At 39.4% G+C, this 23,965-nt stretch overlaps 1 protein-coding gene across 1 annotated transcript in view; it reads left to right on the top strand.

Annotated features, from left to right (window-relative positions):
• Window positions 1–571: 571 nt before the first annotated feature.
• The window catches only part of VWA8 (von Willebrand factor A domain containing 8), a 179,392-nt gene continuing 155,998 nt past the window's right edge, over window positions 572–23,965 (top strand). Inside the window, exons 1-3 of the mRNA XM_084226836.1 lie at window positions 572–794; window positions 12,341–12,418; window positions 22,276–22,406. Coding sequence (XP_084082962.1) covers window positions 650–794; window positions 12,341–12,418; window positions 22,276–22,406 — 354 coding nt within the window. The 5' untranslated portion in view covers window positions 572–649. The remainder of the gene's footprint in view (window positions 795–12,340; window positions 12,419–22,275; window positions 22,407–23,965) is intronic.

Below are 23,965 nucleotides of genomic sequence, written 5' to 3'. Positions count from 1 at the left end.
TTTCTACTGGTGCTGAGAACCAAGTCTCAACTGGATTTTCCTTGGAATTAGGCTTAGTTATCGTGAAAGCTTCAGCCTTCCACAAATTATTCTAAAATTTACTCCTGAGCTTTCACTTAAATCCAAGAGCATTACCTTTAGCTGGAATAAGTCAGTTTCGAAGTCTATTTCTGCAATGTGACCTTTTACAAAAATCTCACATCTAAGCCAAACGTCACTCCGGAGTAACTCAAATTCCTCCTGAAGTACGAAATGCCTGGATCCCGAGAACGCAGGCGAGGGGCAGCACTGGGGCAGGAGGGCCGTGAGAGACCAGAGGTAGAAAACCTTCGGCGCACCAATCCACCTCGGCCGCCGCTGCCCTCGCCTGGCTCTCCGGGCTGTTTCAAACCTTCCCAGCTGCGCAGTTCAGCCCCCTCGTATAAAAAGAAAACATTCTATTCTCGCACCCTCCCGAGGGGCCGCCCCGGGCTGCGCGGCCACGGCCCCGTTCCGGCAGGTCCCCGCACCCGGCGGCACCGGCCCGAGCCCGCCCGGCCCCGGTTTCCGGCGGGACTTTGTGCGGCTGCGCTTCCCTTCCCCCCGCTCGGCCGGGCCGCGGCGGTCCCGGTCTCTGTGCCCGGGCCGTGCCCGTCTCCCCGCGGTCTCCATGCCGTCGCGGTTGCTATGCCTGGGCGGCGGGGCCGGGGGTCCCGCTGCGCGCAGGGTCCGCCTGCTCCTGCGGCAGGTGGTGGGCGGCGGCGCGGCCGCGGCGCGGTACGGCCGCTCCGAGGTCAGGGCGCTGCACAGCTCAGGTAACCCACCCCGGCCCCCGGTGTCTCGGCCCCCGCTGCCTCCCCCGGCTGCCCTTGTTCTGGCCACAGCCCCGGCGCTGCCACCGCGCCGTGGAGAGGCCGGCAGGCAGGTGCCATCCTGGGCTGCGGGCTTGTCCTTGTCCAGGCTGCGCCGCAGCCCCTGTGTCTCGTGTTCGTAGTGCGGGGGCTCCGGAGAGGAGCTGGCCAAAGGTCTGGAGCTCAGGTCCCATCAGGAGCGTCTGAGTGCGCTGGGGCTGTTTAGCCTGGAGAAAAGGAGGCTCAGGGGGGACCTTATCTCTCTCTATAACTCGCTGGAAGAGTGTAGCCAGGTAGGGGTCGGTCTCTTCTCCCAGGTAACAACTGACCGGATAAGAGGGCGTAGCTTCAAGCTGCCGCAGGGGTGATTTAGGTTGGACTTTTCGAAGGGATTTCTTCACAGGAGGTGTGATTAAGTGTTGTAATGGACTTTCCAGCGGCGTGGTGGAGTCACCATCCCTGGAGGTGTTTAAAGAACGACAGCACGTGGCACTCGGTGCCATGGTTTGGTTGGCATGGTGGTGTTTGGTCATGGGTTGGACTCGATGATCTCAGAGGTCTTTTCCAACCTGGCGTGAAGGGAAAGGGCAGAGTTCAGTCACAGGCTTGCAGGGACGCTTACTGTGGCTCGTGATAGCTCCTAGTTCAAGTGCTTCAGCCTCAGTGAGGCCAGGGGCAGCCCTGCAGTGAGAGCCACCCTGCTCTGCTGAGCGTGTGTCGCATCTCGCCGTGCTCTCTGTTCCTGCATCGCACGGCTTCCTCTTCCCGCCGGGGCAGAGCCGCAGTGTGTGTCCGGGGCTGCCGAGGCTGCTGCGTGTCTGAGTGTGCCGGCAGCACATGGTAATGAGATAGAGGCTTGACCTTGAGCCTGCAGTGACCTGAACTGCCCTGGAATATCCTCTGGTGACCTTTGAGACAGGTGATGGGCCTGTGCAGAGTAGGGGCGGTGTCTGGAAAGGGTGACATATGCCCGTGGTAAGTGACACTTCTCAGGATGAATGCCAAAAGCAACAAAGCTCCTAAGTACGGAGTGAGTGATGAGTAGTGACCGGCAAGTGATTCTGATGGGGGAGTACTTGCTCAAGCTCTTAATTACACCCCTTTAATCCCATTTCTCTACATTTTAATATTTTAAAATCTGTTTATTAGTTAACCAGTTAATTTCTTTGTTTAGTTTCTGAAAAGTTACTAAAGAAAGAAGTCTTTGAGGGATGGATAGCGATAAAATTCCTTCAAGAATTTGTGAATAGATAATATCTTATTTGTGAGAAGTACTAAGAAGACTAGAGTTATTTTCCATCAAACAAATTAGCATGAAAGAAAACAAGTTAATAATGTAGAGCAAACACCTGAAGAAGATAGCTCAGCACTTTTCAGCCCTTTGTTGGGATGAGAAACCTTAAGAAGAAAAAGAAATTTAGCAGCGTAAAATGGTAACAAATGCAGCTATCATTTCATCACTTTGATAAATTTCATCGCTTTAAATGTGTTGCGGAATGCAACTGAGTTTAACTCGGTGATATTTATGAAAACACTCTGTATATATGTGAATAATAGGAGTGTTCCCAATTATAATCAATGATGGTAGGGGTTTTGTAGAAAGATTTAAGTCTCAAAGCACTAGAGAATCTTGTCAATAATATTAGGGATATTTGCCCTTCCGACACTTGAGACATCTCATTCTTTGCAGTGTTTCCCATTTTGTCTGTGAATTTGGATCAGAAGCTGATTTTGTTGAGAATATGAAGCATTTATATAGGGTTTACCTGTATGACACTTTTATAGTATTCTATTTTTGGTAACAATTTCACATTTGTAACACATTCTTCATGATCTCAGTTACCTCGTAATCATTATGAAATTTCACAACATGTCTCTTAATCACTTCTGCCCCAGGGAGCAGTTATCTGTGTCTGTTTCTCTGATGTTTCTCCTTGATTACACCAAAGATATCAGGCTCCTTTATCAGATTGTACTCTCTGTCTTACTCTCCATATTTGGGACCTTGATATTTAGAATATTGTGGTTTTTTATTTTGTGGGTGTTTTTAAAATGAATTTTTAAAATGTTTGCATGTCCTCTTGCAGACCCTAGCATTTTTTTGAGGATACTGAAGTTTCAAAGGATGATCTGAAATTTTTTGTGCCATATGTGTTTTTGCTATTTCTGTGCAGCTGCTGTAATTACAGTTCTTGTTCTAAGTGGTGTTGAGGTTGCATAAATAAATAAACTGCAGCACACAAGGGTAATGGGAATGTCTAGGTTTGGGGTTGCACAACTTTATTAACGAGGGAAGCAGTTTGTAGTAGCAAGTGTTGTAGAAAGCTGACTGTCAGAATAATTTTTAATGTGGATTTCATGTTTCCTTCTAAAAGACTAAAAAGTATCAAATTTTTGTGGACTTGTGGTGAATTAGTTTAAATGCACTATGAGCTGGATAAAATGGAGTTCTATGCAACTCAGTTCACATTTATTTAATTATTTTAATCTATGTGTGATATTAATATTTTTGAAAAGTTGACAGAATACACAATATTGAAGTTGCTGTAAGGGATTACAGAGAACAAACGCTGAATTTGATGTAAACTGAAGAGCTGGAAAAATAAAAACCATTGCCAATTTCAGATAGTACATGCAAAAGAAGGTCTCTTGTGTGCTTTTCTGCTGAGTGTACATAAAATAACTTATGCCTTATCACTTGTGTTGACCAAAATAAGTACTAGCTAAATTTGGTGTTTTCTGTAGCACTGCCTGTCACAGTTCACTTCCTCTACTTTCCTTATGTGAAATTTTTGGTCAGTTCCCATTCCTAATCAAACTTGTGTTTAAAGCCTAAAAGATCTCAGTAGTACATACAAGTGTATCTGCTGAGTAAAACACAGTCACTTGTGAAAATTGCATCACACTTCAGAATCTTGTAATGTTCATCATTGGTGTACAGGATCTAAAAGATTGTGGTAAAGATCCATAATCTGAAAAAAGGCTATGAATTTGACTGTGTGTTTGCAAGTGTTTTTTTTGGTTTTTTTTCCAGGTTTATCGTTGTCAAAAGACTTAAGATCTGATTAACGATGGATGTGAATGCTTTCTGGCACATTGCCTTTTCCAGTTTTACCTGTGTCATTATCTTTGTTGATGTTCACATGTTGACAACTGAGAGTGTGTTTCTGACAATATTTTTTTTTGCTGGTAAAACCTATTTTTAGAGAGACTTCATTCTTTCTTCTTTCTCATGACATTCCTATAGTTGTTCATTGCCTCCGTAGTTGTTCTTAGGGGACTGCATTGTGGTGACTGAAACGATTCCAGGGATTTGATTTATGGTGAGCCTTATGTACGGTTGTTGCGTCAGCACGACTCAGAAGGCAGCAAATGGGGATGGGAATTTTCAAAGCCAGTTGTCTGAAAGTTTGCAGAGTTATGCCTGGGTTATTTCAAATTATTCTAACATTTAGAAAAGAAAAGGTTCATGGTAAAAAAATAGTGTGTTTTATTAGGCATGCTGATGTAGCTGGAACAAAGGGGTGAAATGTCAGGTCAACTTCTGTAGGGCTTCACTTTTGGTATATGACTGGATGTCAGTAAATAGTTTCTGAGTGTTAATATTTGCCTGTTGTTTGAAATTTAATTTTTTCTGTTAAACAGCTGTTACAGGCCTGCTATGTGTTGATGTGTTCTATAGGTTGTTCCCAGCTTAATCTGTAAGATTGAAGTTGTAGCTGCTTGGCATACTCAGGGACTCAGGATAGTTGTAGGGAATACCATAGCTAATTTTAAAGCTGTTTTGTCCATTTTGGATAGCTTTTCAGTAAATGGGAAATTTCAAAAATATTTATTTTTATTTTCAGTTGCAGATTCTTTTTGACTGAAATTCATTTTTGAAATTATACTGATGTACTTATTATCTAAGCTCAGTTTAGAGTAGATAGTCTGGTTTTTCTCCACTGAGCAAAATGTACTTCAGAAACCTTTGAACAGTTTGAAAACACTCTGAGCCAATTTGTCACAAAAGTAGTATTGGCTACAGAAGATTTGAAAGGGAGCACTGGTGATGTGGTGGGCATCTGTTACTGTATGACTAAGAGGAGCTGGTGGATATCACTTTCTACAGACAGCCAGCAGTAACCTCCCACTCATGCGCTTTCGTGCTCACAGGGGATTTCAGCCACGCAGACATCAGCTAGGAGGGCAATCTGTTATTGTGTGTGCACTCTTGGTACTTCCTAGGCTGTGTTGGTAAAAATTTTGTAACTCAGATGCCAGGGTTTGGTTTAACTCTTCACTTTGTCGGCTGCTTTCAAGTAGGGACGAGCTGTGACCAGTCTAGTCGCAGGTGACAGCCTGGATCTCAGTGACTGGAACGTGAGTGAGTTGCACATCTGGAGGAAGGCTGGGAAAGTGACTGGCAGAATTAGGATCTTGGACTTGAAGACAGCAAGTTTTCACTTATTCAGGAGATTGGTAGGTGGAATCCTTTGGATAACAAGCATGCAGATGGAAGGTGCGCAGGAGAGCTTGAAAATTTTTAAAGAAAACTTAATGGCAGCTCGGAAATGAACCATTCATCAGTAGCAGTAGGGCTTTTTGGCCAAGCAAAGAACTTCTCAATGACCTAAAACACGAAAGGGAAACTTACGAAAGTGCAAGTAAGGACAGACAGCAGGAGTTTAAAAGTGCAATTTGGTATGTAGGGAAAAAATCCCTACCATCTTGCCAGAGTGCAGACATTTAATCCAGAAGGACCCTGATGAACATGAGAACTGGGACAACAGAAACCTCAGAAAGTTTAAGTATGAAGATCTGCTAGTGGACTAAAGCATTTCTGGGAAGGGTCTGGCTGAGTAACAGCTTTGGTGAAAAGGCTGTGGCGTTGCAGTGATGTCTGTTTGAATGCAGCAGGAGAAGAGGTTGGCTAGAGTGGCTGTGGAACATCTGTCCTTGAAGGTTTTGCGATTCCATCAGACAGAGCCGCAGCTCATCAGGTCTCATCTTGGTGGTAAACTGATGTTGAGGTTGAAGATGACCAGTGTTTCTGCAGTGTTCTGATATTTGATGAAATGGGCAGCTTAACACCTCTCTCACATGGTAAATGTATTAAGAAGGGATATTCTGGAATTTATCAAGTCTGTGTAAGATCATACACAGACCATCATGGTAGTAAACATTTAAAATTGACTTTTCGCCTCATAAGACTTTTGTAATTGAGCAAATCAGACTCCCTACTTTCAGGGTATTGGCCCAAACAAATAATAGCTTTTGCTAAGTAAAGATTGTATGCTTCCTGCATGGCTGGGTTATAGAATCATAGAACATGCTGAGTTGGAAGGGATCCTCAAGGTTCATTGCGTCCAACTCCTGGCCCGGTGCAGGACACCCCAAGAGTCCCACCATGTGCCTGGAAGTGTTTTCCAAATGCTTCTTGAGCTCTGTCAACCTTGGTGCTATGACCACTTCCCTGGCAAGCCTGTTCCAGGATTCAACCACCCTCTGTGTGAAAAACCTTTTCCTAATATCCAGCCTAAATCTCCCTGACGCAGCTTCAGGCTATTTCCCTAAATCTTATCACTAGTCAGAGAGCAGATATCAATGTCAGATAAGATTTCAAATTCACATTGTTTATCTTTTACTAATGCAGAAAAATGAGCAAAAATGTTACCTTTCTCGAGTAAATACCAAGATTTTGGTTTCATGACACCTTGGACTGTAACCAGTAAAGAGACTCATTAGCCAGCCCAAAATAGACATTTGAAAAATCTAATGTTGGCTTCAAACCTGAAAATTAAAAAAAAAAATAGAAGGTTTAAAAAGAAAGCTGAGTAGAGATTGAATAATATTCAAATTTTATGTTTGGAGCAGTTGTTTTGGTTTTTAGAGGGGAAGATTTCCTTTTGCCCATAAAAAACCAGAACTTTAGTGGATTTTTTTTAGGTAGCTCTGCTAGGTCTTGTTGTGTAAACATTTCATCTATTTCAGTCAGCAGCAGCTGTCAGACTGCAGCATCCTGTTGACAGGAGCTGAGCTCCACCTCTACTATGTGTGAAGGCACTGGTGGACAAGGAACAAACTTAAACCTTGAGTGTGAGGGAATAGGTTTCTGTCCCTCATATTCATGTCTTTGAGCTTTGAGAGGTTTCCAGTACTGATGTGAGGCGCGGAATAGGTAACAGTGTTGCTCAATGAATGTAATATTTGCAGCCATAATGACTGCCAATAAGAACTGCTATGAAATGTAAAAAAGAAATAAGTTACAGGGCTGCCTTTTTTTCCCCTCCCCTTAATAGTTTGGCAAAGTTAAGGAAAAAGAATAAACCTGGAAAGTATCATTTCTCTTTCTTCAAAATAAGTCGGCTCTTCAAGGATTAGTAAGAGCTGACACTCTTGTCTGTTTCTTTATGGAAATGTGCCAGATAAATACCAGTTCAAATTTTCCTTTCCTTCACATTAGACTGAAATTACGACCTGGAACTATACATTTGAATATGATATAAATTTCAGACTTTCCTTTAACAGGTGTGGTTTTATCACATGGAAATTATTATCAGCAGAGCTTAGCACCTTCACAGTTTTAATATGTTCTTGCTGTTGCAGGCTCTTGAAACCAGATGGATGGTCTGTGTACAAGTGAATGTGCAATATACTAAGGAGAGTGTGTTAATCTCACCTATTTTCAGGACTAAAGAGGCCAGAAGGCAATAAATTCAGCAACCTAAAAACATAATGTTCCTGAAGCTTCTTTGTAGTGTCTTACAAAAAAGATAATACAGATATGATTTACACATGAGATTGGAACTGTTTGTGTTGTATACTCAAAAACCTAAATACATGTATAGATCTCTTTGGGTTGTTTTCTTTTACAGTAGGATTTCTTAATTTCTTTATTTTAAAATAGCATTTTCAAATGTATTAATTTTATTCTTTTTTTTATTCATGTGTTTTTTTACCAGAAAAATGGCAAGTAGAATAAAACTTCTTTCTACTTTCTAAGTTCTTAATGTGTAGTTGATATGCAGTCTGACCAGTGTTGCTGTAAATAATTTAAACAGCAGTGGCTTCTTCTTTTCAGCATAGAGGAATAAATAGTAGGATTAGGGAATAGTCTCTTCTTGGGAGGTGGAGAGGTGAGGAGGGATAGTTGGTGTGGTACTTACTAGCTGTTAAGATCAGTCAAACCTGCCAAGTGCATAGTGAGACTGCATGTTCAGGAAGCCTTCTCACTGAGATTGGAACATCACATCATCCACAGTGGGTCAGAACAAAGGTCCATCAAACCTACTATTCCATATTGGCCAACAGTGAGTAGGAGATGCTGGGGGAGAATAAAAGCACAGGGTGTTCATGCACGGGTGCCCTGCCAAAGTGCCTTCCCAGCCTCCAGCTGCCTCCTCTGCAGCTCAGGGGCTTGGAGCTGGAGGTGCTGCCTTTCTAGTCAGACTGAGTAGAAGAAATAGGCCTGCTTGTCTGAAGAACTCTTCTCAGTTACTGTAAGAAACAGATACAACAATAACATTGATTAATAATATTGCTTAATAAAATCTAGGTCTAAAGAAGAGAGTGTATCATTCAGTGCTCTGCAATTCCTGGGTAGCTATATGTCCACGTTTGTGTTTCTGTATTGCCAGAGGTGCAATTCACACCTGTCTTTTTCAGATGCAGTAGAAAGAGCTCATTGCATGTATTGGGAGTGTTTTCATATCCCTTTTTTTCCAGACAGTCTCTTCAGGATCGTGTTACTGGTTTCAATCTTTATGTGCTGCCAATTTTTTACCCCTATTGCACAGGCTCTCAAAGACCTCCTGTGTCTGTATCCTTTCTGCCCTGTGAATGGGATGTCTCCTTTACCTTTTGGGTTCTGACCAATGGGTTCTTGTTTTGTTTCAGCAGACATGTTTCTTTGTGTATATTATGCACTGTTTGTACCCCACTGTTTTCCCCAAAGACTGTGGTATCTAAGGTTACTGTTTTCTCTGTGGGAGATGAGAAAGCAGAAGCACATCTTCATTGCTTGCCCAAGCAAGCCTGATACAGCCTACAAAGTCTCCATCACAAAATCCTGTGGATATAGCTCTTGTCCACAATAGTGTGGGAGTAGCTTGTGGAATGGGTTGGAGTATATGTGGGCAGTTCCATAATGTGCCATGTAGTCAAACAATTTGGGATACATGTGCTCAAATTATGGGTTTTGCTGATTTAACATCACCATTTAACCAAGCAGGCTGTTATCAGTTCCTTGCCAGCTGGTGAAACACTAGAAAGAGCGTGTTGAGAATGACATCTCTGTTCAAAGGGTTTGGAAATGCAGTGGAAATGGAGTAACCAAACACAATTTTTTTAAACAACTAAAGAAGAAACAAATTGAGATGAGAAAATGTAGCCCAGGTGGAGGTGTATGATAAGATTAGTGGGCTAATCCTCCCTTGTGCTCGTTTAGCTAGGAAAATGGACTTTGCTATCTCGGTTTATTATTGCTTAAGGTTCTATTAAACTGCTAATATTTTTGCTTTTTGGACAGATGCAAGCTGGAGGCAACATTTGTCTCCAGACAGCAACAAACAACTAAAAGCTGAATACTCTGTGTGCTCAGCTCTCACCACATCTTACATATAGTTCTCTCCCAGTCCATTTTTCATGAAAGGGTCCATTCTTTGTAGGGTCCATTAATATCTGGAATACTTGTGGGATTTTTGAACATGGTTAGATGTGTTGATCAACAGTTAGCGTGATGTGGACTGACATAAACACCACCAGAAGTGATGCATTTTTAATTTTTCACCTAGATGAAACTTGGTTTTGATTTGTTTGATTTTTTTTTTTTTAAGGGAGTGTAGGAAGTCAACAAAGGCTTTTCAGTACTGTGCTAATAAACTAGGTAATTGAAATTCTATCCTGTAGATGATATTATCATCCCAATGTATTGAAAAAGTTTGACATCTTGTTGTTTTGGCATCCTTGGCCCTACTGGGTTTTAGAAGACTCTGTATGCATGGAATGCTATTTACTATTGAGCTGAGGTGATTTTAGCTAGGAGCTAATTAATCATATACTCTTGTCTCATTGCATGTTGGCTGGGGAATTCTGAGAAAATAAACTGTCACTAATTTCTTAGGGATATGTAAGGCGACCTGCTCTTTTTAGAATGCTATATTGTTCCAGGCTGAGCTAATGAGAAAGATGTCAACTTTGGTAGGAAGCAGTGGGCTCCTAGGGTGTTTTCATCAATGTGGAGGTATTTTCATAGAACCATAGATGAATAGAATATACTGAGCTGGAAGGAACCCACAATGATCATCAGCTCCTGGCCCTGCACAGGCACTTGTCCCAAGAATCCCATCATGTGCTTGAGAGCATTATCCAAACACTTCCTGAATTCTGTCAGGCTGTGACCACTTCTCTGGGAAGTCTGTTCCAGTGCCCAATCATACTCTTGGTTGAAGAGCCTTTTCCTAAATGTCCCAACACAGCTTCATGCCTCCCTGGTCACCAGAGAGGAGATCAGTTCTTGACCCTGCCCTTCCCCTCATGAGGAAGCTGCAGACTGTAATGAGGTCTCCTCTCAGTCTCCTCTTCTCCAAGCTGAACAAGCCATGTGACCTCAGGCACTCTTCATATGGCTTCCCCTCATCCCATCACCATGGGTAGCCCAGATTAAAAAGGTGTGATGGCAAAACTGCTTGGTTCTGCTTGCCCTGAGAATCAGGGATGGATCCTTGTCTGCCTTTTATATGGCAGTACTGTGTCCCACTTTCTGGCAAGCTGTTGGAGCACTGTATTGCTCCAACTGTATTGTTGCATGAAATTTGTTATATTGTATTGCATAAAATGTGGGAACAATCACCAGCTTACTACCTTTTGCCAATATTTTAGGGAAGAAGGGAGGGCTGATTATTTAGACTCCAGAAGCAATGTGAAGACCCATGTGCAGGCATGTATGTCAGGCTGTGAATCCCAGTCTCTGAATTCTAGTGAAGCCCTTCAATTTAGCAGGAAACCAGCTATAAGCCTTTCTTCACTGCTTCCTGTTTGTTACTGTAGGTGATTCTATTCTGGCTGTTATAAATCTAGTCATTTCCCATGAATTGTGTGAGCCGTGTCAGAACCTGGGAGTTCTCAGTCCTGTGAGATGAGCAGTAACGTTTCAGTATGCTGGAAGAGTACTGAGTGTAAAACTAGAGTCATGGCTGACTGAAAGGAGCACTGCTGCATATGTGGGAGGAGTTTTAGTTGCCTCTTTTAATTTGGGCAGGCTGCTTCCCCAGCATCTCCCTTTCTGGTTCCAGCATTGGTCTTCCAAACTGTTTGGCTTCTTTCATGGTGCTTGCAATAGGTATCTGTAGATTAGGTCCTCTTGGACAGAAGAAGACGAGGGGCAGATCTACAAGAGGATTGGATCCCTGTTTGATCTTGTTTGTGGGCTCTGTACTTTCTGCATCTCACTCCTGAGAAAAGCATAAACACATGAGACAGTTCCAAAACTTGGCCTCAGTTCATGGAAAGGAGACGTAGTCAGTGTTGTGGCAAAGCTATACCTCTGTGCAGTGGTCTTACTCCAGCAATCCTCTTCATCCTCACACATGCACTACAGTGCAGTGGAGCTGGTGTTATCTTTAGCAACAGTAATGGGAAAAATGCCATTTTGCTGGAGTCACCTTATTTTCATGGTCTTAATACTTCTAAACTCATTTGTAGGACCCAAACTGTTGAAAGAAAATAAACTTTGGTGTTCTTACTAGGCCAAACCTCATTTTCCTGAGTTTTGGGCATTGTGCTGTTTTTCAGTGTGACTGCTGCTGTGTCAGTGCTTGGCCATTTCTATACTGCAAACTAGATTTCACTTTTGATTTCCGTGAGAAAATGCACAGGGCATGCCCTGCAATTTAATTCAAGCCTGTGGTTGCAGAAAGATAGATAAGACAGGCAGATCCTAGTGAAGAGACCATTAAGTAAAATGGCCAGATGCTTTAGGTTTGTTGAAACCTAGAGCAAGAAGTGCTTGAGACCACTCAAACTTTGGAAAGGTGCCAGGTTCTGCAGCCATATAGTCAGGGAATGTGGGAAGGGCCCACTAGCATGACTATGTCACTTTGTACCTCCAACAGATACTGTTCCAGGCTGCTTGAAAACTCAGGAAAATCATCATCCCTACAGGTGTTTGTCACTGATAGCTCTACAGGCAAACATGCTAAAGTTTTAATTTCACTAAGTCAACAATGGTAGCTGGAATTGTGTTCTACACTGGGCTTGATTTCCATAGCTCTCAACAGTTTAAGGTTCTAAGAACAGCAAAAAAAGAAAAAACAGGAAAAGGTAATATTAATTAAATGTAAATTGTCCAGGTACCTGATGTACTGTAGAGCAGCAGAGCCTAATTAGTAAACACAAACACATTAGAGGCTGCTTTGTGAATGCCTAGTCAGCCTTACCACAGCAGGCCTATGATTTAAATTTTAAGGACATTAAATATTTAAAAGTATCTAAGTATGTAAGAACTAAAAGACTTATTTTCTTTATTTTAGGTGATACCGTCACTATTGGAGATGTGTCTTTTAAACTCAAAACACCGAAGAACCCAGAACTTGTTCCACAGAACTACAGTAAGGATCTGCTTTCCTTTTGAAGGAGTTTCAAGGCTTTATTAAAAAAAATTCTACTCACTCAGTCACCTCTCTGACTTTATTGAAATGATCTAAGAAATATATTTTGAAGAAACATGCAATTTGGGGGAGGCTGTCTTTGCTTAGTTCATTACTTTATCTCTGGTTCAGCTGGTTGTATAGGAATCTTAACTTCGAATATAACTTATCCCATTGGTCAATGGGACAGTAAGAAAAACATTTGTGTATGTTTATTTTGTTAAAAAAGGTTCTTATCCAGGAATTACTTCTAAAAATAATCTCAAGTTATTTGGTCATTAAACTGTGGCCATTTAGAATTACCATTCAATTGTGATATGATTATGCATCGTAGCAGTTTGCAGATGTATGGTGTTTTTTTGCTGTGATATTTAGTTTTCCCTGATTATCACATAATTGTTGTCAGCAAACATACAGGTCTTTGTGATCCATCAAGTTAATGAGAAGTCATTTGCATAGTCATGAAAAATGCTGTCAAATGGAAAATTTGCAGACGAGTATGCACATTAACAACATACACACATGTACCTAAAATTGATTCACATTATCTTTTGATACCTTATTACAGACATCACTGTAGCTCCTAATGACTGTCATTGCACAGTTCTACAGGTGGAAAGTGGGTGTAATCAATGACTTCAAGTGAATTTGCTTTCCAGGATCATGTCTAATTTCATTACATGGCATTTTGGATCAAGAAGACTCCTGGGGTACTGGCCTTTTTGTTTGTTTTGTTTATTTTTCAGAAGGATGGCATTGATAATATCAACAATAGACTTTCCATTGCACAGCTGGCAATATAAAAAGTTTATATTGTTGTCTTAGGTAATAGTGCTGCAGTTCATCAGACAGGCTTTAGGTGGTCCTGCTTGAGCAGGAAGGTTGGACAAGCTGACATCAAGAGGTCCCTTCCAACCTCAACTATTCTGTGTTTCTGTAATTCCTGATTTTGTAATAACTGGAATAGTAGCCTGTTAATATCTATATATTTGGATAATTGTTTCTTACCTCTATTTTGTCACACAACGTTTTGTCTGAAATATTTTGCATTGGAGAGGTGTAGCAGAAATACAGAAACACAAAACAGTTTCTGTTGGAAGGGGACCTTTAAAGGTCATTTAGTCCAACCCCCCCTGCAAAGACCAGGGACATCTTCAGCTAGACCAAGTTGTATTGGGGGCAGTGTTAGGGGGAAGATTTTGTTTGGTTTGACTATTTAACTGGTCTGAAATCTGCCAGTAGTCTGGTGGGCCAGATCACTGATCTGCATCTGGACTATGGGCTGATGAAGTCTCATAACTCAGTAGGCATCAGACTGTCACTTTCCTACCAGGTGATCTAAGGTACCAAAAATTTCCAGTGCCCTGTGCCAGCCCTTGTTAAAAGGTAGCCTATGAGGAATGGGTTTTGTGTTTTAGACTGTAATAACACATCCCATTCCTGGTGAGTTCCCTGGGAATGCTGCCAAACAGTTGAGAAATGTTGCACAGTATTATTACTTTTTACAGCTCCTTAAATAATAGGTTTTTGCTTTTCACCGTTTATTTTGTATGCCTTTTCTCTCATTTTGATCATGAAGGACGTCAGTTGTCTATGCTAATCTGTTTCCTTATTTATAATTTTGGTACATTGATTTTCTTTCTCATTTTCTGTGCTGTACCAAATGTCTTAATTATTACAATGCTTTACCACATTTAACAATGCTTTTTCACTATTACACGTTTTGTTCAACCTACACTTTTCAGCAAGTTAAATGTTAACTCTAAGTTACTCTAAAATCTCTTTCAGTTCTTTGGACTGAGAAGGTAAGAGAATTATGAAAGCATTTGGTAGAATCAAAGGAGAGATTTTTCTATTTAATGGCTATAAGAAAAAGTGGTTGAAAACTGATAGTGAAAAAGTTATTAAGCATGGAACTGTACAGAATAATGAGATCTTAGCTAAAATCTGATATCACATAATAATAATAATGTTATTGTTACTAACATAAGTCTGATACCAAGTAACAGTAGCACTTACAGGAACATGTATTACTGTTAGTTTCTCTCTTTAAAAAAAAAAATTTAATAATCATGATGGAAAGGAGCCTGTATCATGATTGGGGTACTGTTGTTAATTAATAGTCATGTACTGTAAGTAGGCTTACTTAAGGTACAAAATTTTGCTTGTAAACCTAAGTATCAAATGAGTTAAAATTAAGTAAGGTGAAATACTAAGGTATTTCATAGCTGAAAATCTATTTCAAATACTTGAGTGCAGTTTCTTTGTATATTTAAACTTGGGAATTTTTTTAACCTGTAGTGTTTAAGTTCTTTGGTTATCTTACTATGGAGAGCAAAGATATTTTCTATAGTGAAGTTAAGTAGATTGTATTGACTTCATGTTGATTATCATCATGTGAGATATTTAGAGAGTGTATGTGCATTACTTAACAGATTCTTTTCTTCTTTTAAGAGTACTACTCTTTTTGCTGTGTGAATGACTGCTGTAGATACAAGTTGTTTTGGTGTAAACCAAATGGAAGTAATTGCGTGTTTATACTAATTTAGAAACTAAAACATCATATATTTAGAAAATTTATTTTAATAGTTAATATTAAATTTAAATTAAAAATGTGCTTACATGATTTCTTTAAAACTAAGACTAGAAATAATTAGATAATTTGCTTAAGTGGGAAGTATCCCTGAGAAGGTCTCTGCCATTGTAATATTTTTAGTGGAGTAAGAACTAGCAGGAAGGAATTGAAGTAATTGCAGTTCATTTGCTAGTGTTGCATATGATATTGTTTCCTAGCTTATCATTTGTGTGAAGTACAGTGTTACTTCTTTTGATCTTCTGCCAGATAAAAGCCTTGTTAAAATGTGGTGATATTGAAAGTGCATATCTATAATTTGCAGCAAATTTTAGGTGTATTGTAATATATGCTAAACTCAGCATTGTTTTCTAGACTCAAAAATAGCCTTGAAATTTTGAAAAAATCATAATGCAGTAAAGAATGTAAATGTATGAAGTACTTACAAAACTTTACATTTGTTATTTTGTCACATAACTGGTACTAAAATATTTCTTTGTGGTACCAAATTAGACTGATTTTTAGCTTCTTTTTTGCACCTTATTGCATTTTGCAGAAATGGATAGGGAAGGTATTGCTGCTTGCCCTATGTTTCCATGTCTTTGCTTTTCAGGTTTTCAGAACTAGCAGGTTCTCTATGAAATGCTCCATTTTGTGTGTTAATGTGAAATATTAATTTGTTTTGCTGTTGTTGGCAAATTGCTTTTTCTTGGAAGACAATAATTAAAGGTACATAAAATCTGAGTTATTTTTGTAAGTGACAAGTAAAAATGAGTCATGCACAGGGGAATTTTATTAATGGGATTTCTGTCATAACTGTGTCTGACATGTTCTAGAAAGAGGGCACTTATTTTTGCACGGCTTGTTCTTTTATCAGTAAAAATGAGCCCTACATTTTAAAAGTCTCACCATGTCTAAAAGCATGATTGTTTCTTTAATTATATTTTAGAGAAACTTTGTATGACTTTCTGTGATAGTTTAAATCTAAAATTGAATTGCAAGAATGCAACTCTTTTTTTTTTTAGGGGGGTGGTTCATGGAAGTGTACTGCTTTCCTTAATGGTTTCTGGAAATGTTATGAAAATGACAATGTACTTGACATTTTAGCTATTTAATAACCTTGACAAAACGATTCCCAACAAAGCTCTTCCAGGACATTTTGTTCAATGGTGGCAAATCCTTGTTAGGGCAGGAAAAGGGATGTTCTTCTTCTGCAACAGGGCTTTGCTGCTCTGTGAAGGTGCAAGTGCATTCGAGAGAGTTTACATGCAACTGCATTGAATTGTGGAAGATTAAGTTCAGTGTCATTTTTGCCAGATGTCCTCAATCTGAGCACCCTCCCCCCTCAGTGTGTGATCAGAAATGATATGTGTGTATACAAGGGATCAAGTTATTAATTTTGTTAGTGATATTTTGAGGAATTCAAATAGGGTGTTTGTGCATGTAATAATCTCTGTCCTCACAGGATCGTATGTGTCACGTATTGAAGCTGGGACTGATGTATGTCCAGTTTTTGCTCTAAGTAGGCTCAGCTTTTCACTGGAATGTGTGCTCACTCTTTTTTGTGTTAACTTTGCATCTGAGTGTCAGAGTGCAACACTTTGTAGAGACAGGTTGTATTGCAGGATGACGGTAATTTCATGCTAACAAACACTTCATTCATTGCATTTCTTCGTTCCTAGCCTCAGGGAAGGTGTCTGCTGTCAGAGATGATGATTATTTCAACAGTTTGAGTTTTCATGTAGGCTTCCAACTGTTCTGCTGTTTGTGTGTTGCCACCCCATCCAGAATCTGAAATAGTGGGCTTTTTCTCTGGACATTTTAGATTATTATCCCTATTCTGTCTGTACTGAGTGAGGCACAGGCAAACATGGGGACATGGAAACCTACAGAGAAGGTCTAGATGGATCTCAGGGAATTGTCTCCACTGTTCCTTGTGCTTCAAAGCTAGGTAAGCTGATTCCGAACCACTCCTGAGAGATATTTGTTCTCCTTGTTCTTAAAATGTGCTCATATGATGTAGATTTCAGAACTTCTCTGCACATTTTGCTCCAGTAATTAAGGATTCTTTTGTGAATAAAGCTTGTTGGAATGCTTCATTTAAGTTTTTTTGGTCACACTTTTAGTTGCCAGGGGTTTATTCTATCTAGCATAGCCTTGATGCAGAGAACTTTTTTCTTCATGATGGTTCTGTCTTGCATATTGGAAAACAGTTATTTCTTTTCTAGACTCAATTCAAATGTCTTATGATAATTTTTCTTGGTTTTTATCCTAGATTCTCTCATACTTTTTGGTGCTGGCCTGAGCTGTTGTGCTCAAAAGCAGACACACTATGTCCCTCCAGTTGGAGTCTGAGCTATGGATAACTGCTCTGACCATGTATTTTTCTGAATAGTACATCCAGCTAGGAATAGTTTCACTTATTCCATGTTTGTGTCATAGGGAGAAACTTAGTCTTCAGAATCCCATTCAGGGTTTCTTCCAGAAAGCTATTTGGTTTTACATGTTTCCTTTATATTATCTTTTAATTTCTACTCATATGGAGAATATGATTTATCTGTGTAGAACTAACACCTTCATGTGAAGTAATCAATTCAGAGGAATTGATAAATGAGTTTATAGTCTCATCCAAGAAGTAACTTCCCCCTTTCTAAGCCCCTGCAAAAACTTGCAACTTGTTTCCCTAACACCGCAAGACCAAAAATTTTTGGAATGAAGAGTGTTCACATGAAAAATTTATGAGGAAAAATAGTATTCCAGTGAAAACTGTCTGTGATGTAACCACATTATGAGACTGAAAACTCTTTGGGTTCTGTGCATCAGCATTAAATGGGAAGAGCAGCAATGTTTTATTTGCTAAATGGCAGCAGCCGAAAGCAGACCACATAGCAATGCCTCCCTCTCTACTTTGGCCATCCTCCCTCTTTCACCCTGTCCTGGCCAACTCACTCTCTTGGCTCGTTGTCTCCCAGCCTGAACAAGCTGTGAAGTAAGTCTCAGTGAGCTCATTTAACAAGTAAAATAAAAATTCCCATTTTGAAAGGTATTTAGGTTTTTAGACAAAGACCTCCTTCCTTGTCCCTTCTCCCTTAGCTGTTTTACAGGTGCTGCTCCCTGTGTTGAATGTACTGCAGACAGCCATGGACAGGTACAGGACCCCTTGGTATTCAGATGAGAGGGATATCTTGTTCCTGTCAATAATTTTTAGCTCTCCTGAAACAAGGAGCCATTTTCAGACTTGGAGCATGCCTTGTTGTGAAAGTTCAGGGTATGCAGAGGTCTTTTTTATTCTGCTGAAATGATGTATATTGATGTTTTATAAGCGTCTGTTGGTTATTACGTGATTGACCAGAGTAATAGGGGGACAGGAGTTCTGCTGTGTTTTGTACCACATCTGGAATAGGTGTTCTTGGGAATCAGTTTATCTAACTGTCTGAATAGTGGGAAGAGTTACACATCTCCTTCATTTATGGGATTTCTTCTGTAGGTAGGACACAAGGACTTGCCAGCAGATTATGTCTGGTATCTCCAACGAATCTTACAGCTTCAGTGAGTGTGCCAAGAATTCAAATATGAGTGGTCTGGAATATTTCTGAGGCTAGCATAGCCATTTCAGTCTTGGCTTTATCAAAAGCTGATTTGTGGATCAAACAAGAGCAGCTGCTGCGTTTGCTTCAAAATCTACCTAAAACATTTTCTACTTTTCTTTTTTGGGGATTTCTCTGTTCAGCTTCAGCTGCTCACTTTACAGAATGCTTGTGCAGATTCTGCTAGGTGCTGTTCTGCTTATCATTTATTACAAATCAATAGAATGCAATTTCTTTTGCTGTCTGTCCTGGTACACAGGAATGGCAAATTGTAGCACCAACTACTCTCCTGCATGTGCCAGATGGTGTCTTAGAGAACACACTGCAGAGGCTTGCTATGCACCATCCTGTGGATTAACAATATAGGGCCTCCTATTTAACTGCTGCAAATAGCAGAGTGCCACTAAACAGATTGTGCAATCCTGATCTGCATTAGATGCTATCTGACTCATCAGGTAATTAATAGAAGTTGTTGTAATATACTTGCTGATGCTTTCCTCAGTGAATTTTGCCCTGTCTTCTAAAAATGTAGAAAATTATTATATGGTACTTGCGGTAAAGTTGATATACAGTTCTTGAATAGTGAGGATTTTTTTTCAAGTCATATTAGAGAAAACCTAAAAGCCTTACAATGCAGAGAACACAGTACTAGTAGTCCAAAATTATATGAATTGTATACAAGATACTGTGTATGTGCATCTGAGGTTGCTTTTGAAAAGAATACTGTGCTTTGGAAACTGCAGCACTGACTGCATGTACAAGAAAATGTTACATTCTTCTAATTTTAAAAAGACAGCTGGGAAGGTGAAGCAAGTTTAGTATCTGAACAATGTACAGATATTACATGTTAGAATTGAAGGAACTGACAAGTGGAAGCTGCTTTGTTGACAGTTCACCATAGAGAATACTAACTTGGAATTGTTGGCATCATTTGTAACAGGCTTTCTTTGAGTGAGTTTGCAGATGTGAGTGTGCTACTTTGTGATGGAAAACATGTATTATAATTGATCTAGCTGTAATCTGTTTGTGAGGAGAATGATGTGAATGGGGAAGCAAGGAAGCCTTTTTCTATGAAATGTATCAATAAAGAATTGTCTTTTGTGACCTTTTCTCAAAAAAAAGCAGGGTATTCTTAATAAGTTGTATTGTTTATATTGCTATTGCAGAGTATTATTTGGACTGTTTAAACACAATGATAAGTGCCCTTAAATTCCTTAAGGTTTTTCATGGGGATTGCATTCTAAAATTTTACGTTTTTTAGAATGTTGTGCACTCATGTTCTCTTTTACATGATAGTTTTTCTTGCAAATGCTGCTGAGCATTCTAAAGTCCTGTTGCTATTTATGGTACTGTTTTGAAGTGTGAGGCAAGTTTTTTTTCTTGAAACCATCCTAAAAATTAAAAAGAGAGCTACACATTAATGAGAATTATGCCAGAGGCATTTGTAGTCAGGCTGTGTCAAAGCTGGTTTTGCTTTGCTTCTAGTGCATAAATTTTGACATGAAAGAGTTCCAAGCTTATTTTTCCACTGGAAGCAAAGTATTTTTCTTCTTTTGAGACCAGCTATTGTAGAAATACACTAGAGGCACGTTGGCTTCATCCAGGTAGAAGTAAAATCAATGTGAGATCTGTCCTAAAATTTTAATCATACCTTTAAGATAATACTTTGTCTTTGTGTGGTGCTTTTCAAATTTCCATACCTGTCCAGTAGAAAAGTTTGGACACAGCAGTTATTCTATTCTGCTGTTATCTATTACCCTTTATTTCCCAAAAAATATACCTAGTAGGAATTTCCCTAATTTCCTTGAAAATCTTATAGAAAGGAACATGTTATTCCCTGGGAGGAACTGATTTGCACTTGCCCAGCTGTGTGTGGTACAATGTGCATTGCTTTTGGAATACAGTACTTCAGCAATGAAGAAGAAAACATTTTGCATTCATATGATCTCACCACAGCATATGTGACAGCTAATCCTGGACACACTAATGACAGTTGTTCAGAAAACAAAACTAGAAGATAAGGCAAACCTGAAATGTTTGTTTAACAATTGATCTGACAATCCTAATGAATAGATTGCCCACCTGCATGTGTATGTTATTTCTGTTCACATTGGTAGTAAGGATATTGTAAATTTCTCTGGAACCAGTAAGGATATTGTAAATTTCTCTGGAAGCAGATGATTTAAAATGGAATCCCTGTGTGCCAGACCAAAACCCAAAACCTTCAGTTAGTTTTTGTTAAAATTTTCCCTAATCTCCCTTATGCTTAAAAAATCTTCCTCAATTCTCACACAGTCATTTAAATGCTGTTTCTATAGTCTTACAAAAATGGATTTTAATTGTGGTTTGCCAAGATTCAGCAGTGAATTGAACTCCTTCAGAAATGATTGGCGCTATTGCCTGCTGTCCTTAACTCTGCCCTGCACATACTGGTTCCCCTGTACCAGATGTAACACCAGGGCTTGTTTTTGTAAATGTTGGCTTCTAATTGCACCCAGTAATCACACTGAAAAAAGCTGAATAATCAAGTATTAGTTTGGAGATTTCATGGCCTCTTGCTCCTTTCTTACTGCATTTCAGCATCCCAGTCACTGCCCTTGAGCCTCCAGCTTCAAACCTCATCATTGGTCTTGTCAGAGTGTTCTGAAAGCAGCCATACACACCCATGCATACAAAAGTCCCCCTCCTGACTTGCTTATGTTCCCCTTCTCTTCCTGCACTAGTGCTTTTTGCTTGTGGCTGAGAAAGAGCCAGGCTTTGCTGGGGGAGTATGTGAAGGACTTTTCTGGGGATAGGGTGATGTGAAGTATGGCAATGAGTGTGATGTATGGCTCCCTCAGTGTGCTGTTTCTGCATGATGCTTTCCAGTGCTGCCAACATTTGTATACATGTGGTAAAAGTTTCAGTTTAATTATCATCAGGTTATTGTTTTTCAAATTAATGCATATGATATTTCTTAATAGAAGTAAATAGATCTGCTTTGATTTTTTTTTTAATTGTGATTTTGGAAGCTGTATGGTATAAATGTAGAGATAGGGCAAAGTTTGGGTTTCCTTGATAATTTAATTCTGTGATTTATTGTGTCAAAATATAAACAAGAATGCAGTTGTCTTTAAAACAAGTAGCAAATTAGGTTTGTCCCTGAACACTAATCTTAGTCTGGTGCAATCAGAGTTTTTTGGGGTTTATTTGAGCTTCACAATTCACAGAAGCATTGGGATATAGTCTGGATAAATATTTTACAAGTTATATTTTGTAAATATATTATGTAACTGTATGATGTATTTATATTATATTAACTGTTGCTGGGGAGTCCACTCAACATTGAGTAATAAAAAACAGTTTTTATGTTGATCAGTTCAATGTGAAATTTAAATCCACAACCTATTTTTCTGGTTTATGTTGGTTGTTGTTTTTTTGAAGGATGAAGTTATGTGGAGAAAAAAGAAATGGGTAAGGTAGATGTATAAACTTTTATATGTAAGTTAAGTGGTCTAATATAAACTCTGTGTGGAATTCTCTGCTTTTCAGCTGTCCAGATTAGGGCAGTACAGCTTTGTGTATTTTCATTTTGGAGATAAGCTCAAAGAAAGTGTTGAATGGCCGGGTATCTAACACTTCAAAATTTAATAACGTGCTCTTATCTTTGTGTTTCAAAGTGACAGAGTCTCTGGCCCAGTCTGTAGTCCACCATTTAAGATGGATAATGCAGAAAGATCTTCTTGGCCAAGATGTCTTTCTTATTGGGCCTCCTGGGCCTCTCCGGAGATCGATTGCCATGCAGTATCTGGTGAGTATGTTGGTTTAAATAGACAAATGGTAAATGGTAGTCCTAGAGAATTTTATAGCAAGCTACTTAGAAGTAAATACATTTTTTCATAAACATGCTTTCCAAAGCTCAGTTTTTGTTACAGACAAATAGAAAGTACGGACATTTTAATACATGTTTTTCTGCTTAAACTCCAGGGGGGAAAAAAAGAGTTGGAAAACTGTGTTACCATATGCTATCACAAATGGAGAAACAGTTTGTTCTCGGCATTATGTATGTTAGAAGATTAAGATATCTGCCTTGTGCTACAGACAACAAATCGTTTTTGCTTCATTACATAAAAAAAGAAATGAAGGAAAGGATTTGGGAGAGAAGTGTTCTGAATAACATTTGGGAACAGTTATTCTGAGTGTTTAGAAAGGGTAGATGCGTGTATGATCCTCTCTTGGAATGTGGGAAGGACTTGCTTACAGCCATCTGCATGAACCTTGGCAGCACCATGTATAAAATTTCGCATTTAAAAAGTCAGTGCCCTTAAATGATCAGGAGGGCGGGTATGTCTGCCCCAAAAAGTGATGTGGGTCGGACTAGGTCTGCCATGAGCTGTATCTGGAATCTGGTTGAGCAGAGAGAACACAAATGGAGATGTATAAACAGTTGTCATAAAGATCAGGCATTCCTTTAAAAATCAAAAGATACTAATTCAAAGGCTAATTCAAAGGCTACCTCCCGGAGGTAAAGTGTAGAGTAGAAAGCTACAAGATTCTGAACTTTGTCAAGGAGAGAAAAGGTTTTTTAATTGAGGAAACAAGATGTGCTACTTGACAGTTTGATGTATTCCTTAAAATAAATGATAAAGAGTTTGGAATACCCTAAAAAGAAGACTTGGAAAAACACCTGATATTCAGGCATAGGATATAGGATGTGCCTTGTTATTTATGCCACAGACTCTATGCACTTGAATATCTATTAGAAAGACTGCAGCTTACTGATTCAATGCCAAGCCAAAAAATTATGTGAAGGCTGGTCTTTCCATGTGAGCGGATACATGCTGTGGTGCCTTTAATGAAAATATATAAGCCTGGAAAACTTCTATTTGCTGTTGCTGAAAGCTTCTATGCATTCCTTCACAGGCCTAATTGCTGAAAAACACTCTTTTCCCCCCCTTTAATTAAAAGAAAGTGCAACTATATCTACCTGCAACATAAAAGAATTGGTGGCTTTGTGACCCAGTAGGTGCTGCAAAAGTAGAAAGAAAATAGTTTTAATTGGGTGTTATATATTTGCTTTATTTTTTTCATACAACTGTAGTTGAAAGCTGTCTGTTAAATCAATGACATCTTTAATTGAGAAATAATGACTAAGAGCATTTTGTTATGTATCTGTTTCCTAAGCAGAATGCATGAAAACCGAGATATGGAAGTAGCAGAAATATGTGTTGTAAATACATGGGGGAATTGGTTTTATTCCTTTAAGATAGCAAATTCTAAGTATATCTGACATTGAATAAAAATAAGAAATACATAACCCAAGAGTTATCCTATTTTAAATAGCCTACAGTTTTACAGATGCAAAGTGCA

The sequence above is a fragment of the Fringilla coelebs genome (assembly GCF_963513975.1).
Source record: "Fringilla coelebs genome assembly, chromosome: 2".
Taxonomy (NCBI): domain Eukaryota; kingdom Metazoa; phylum Chordata; class Aves; order Passeriformes; family Fringillidae; genus Fringilla; species Fringilla coelebs.
This window is presented reverse-complemented; position numbering and strand designations above follow the sequence as displayed.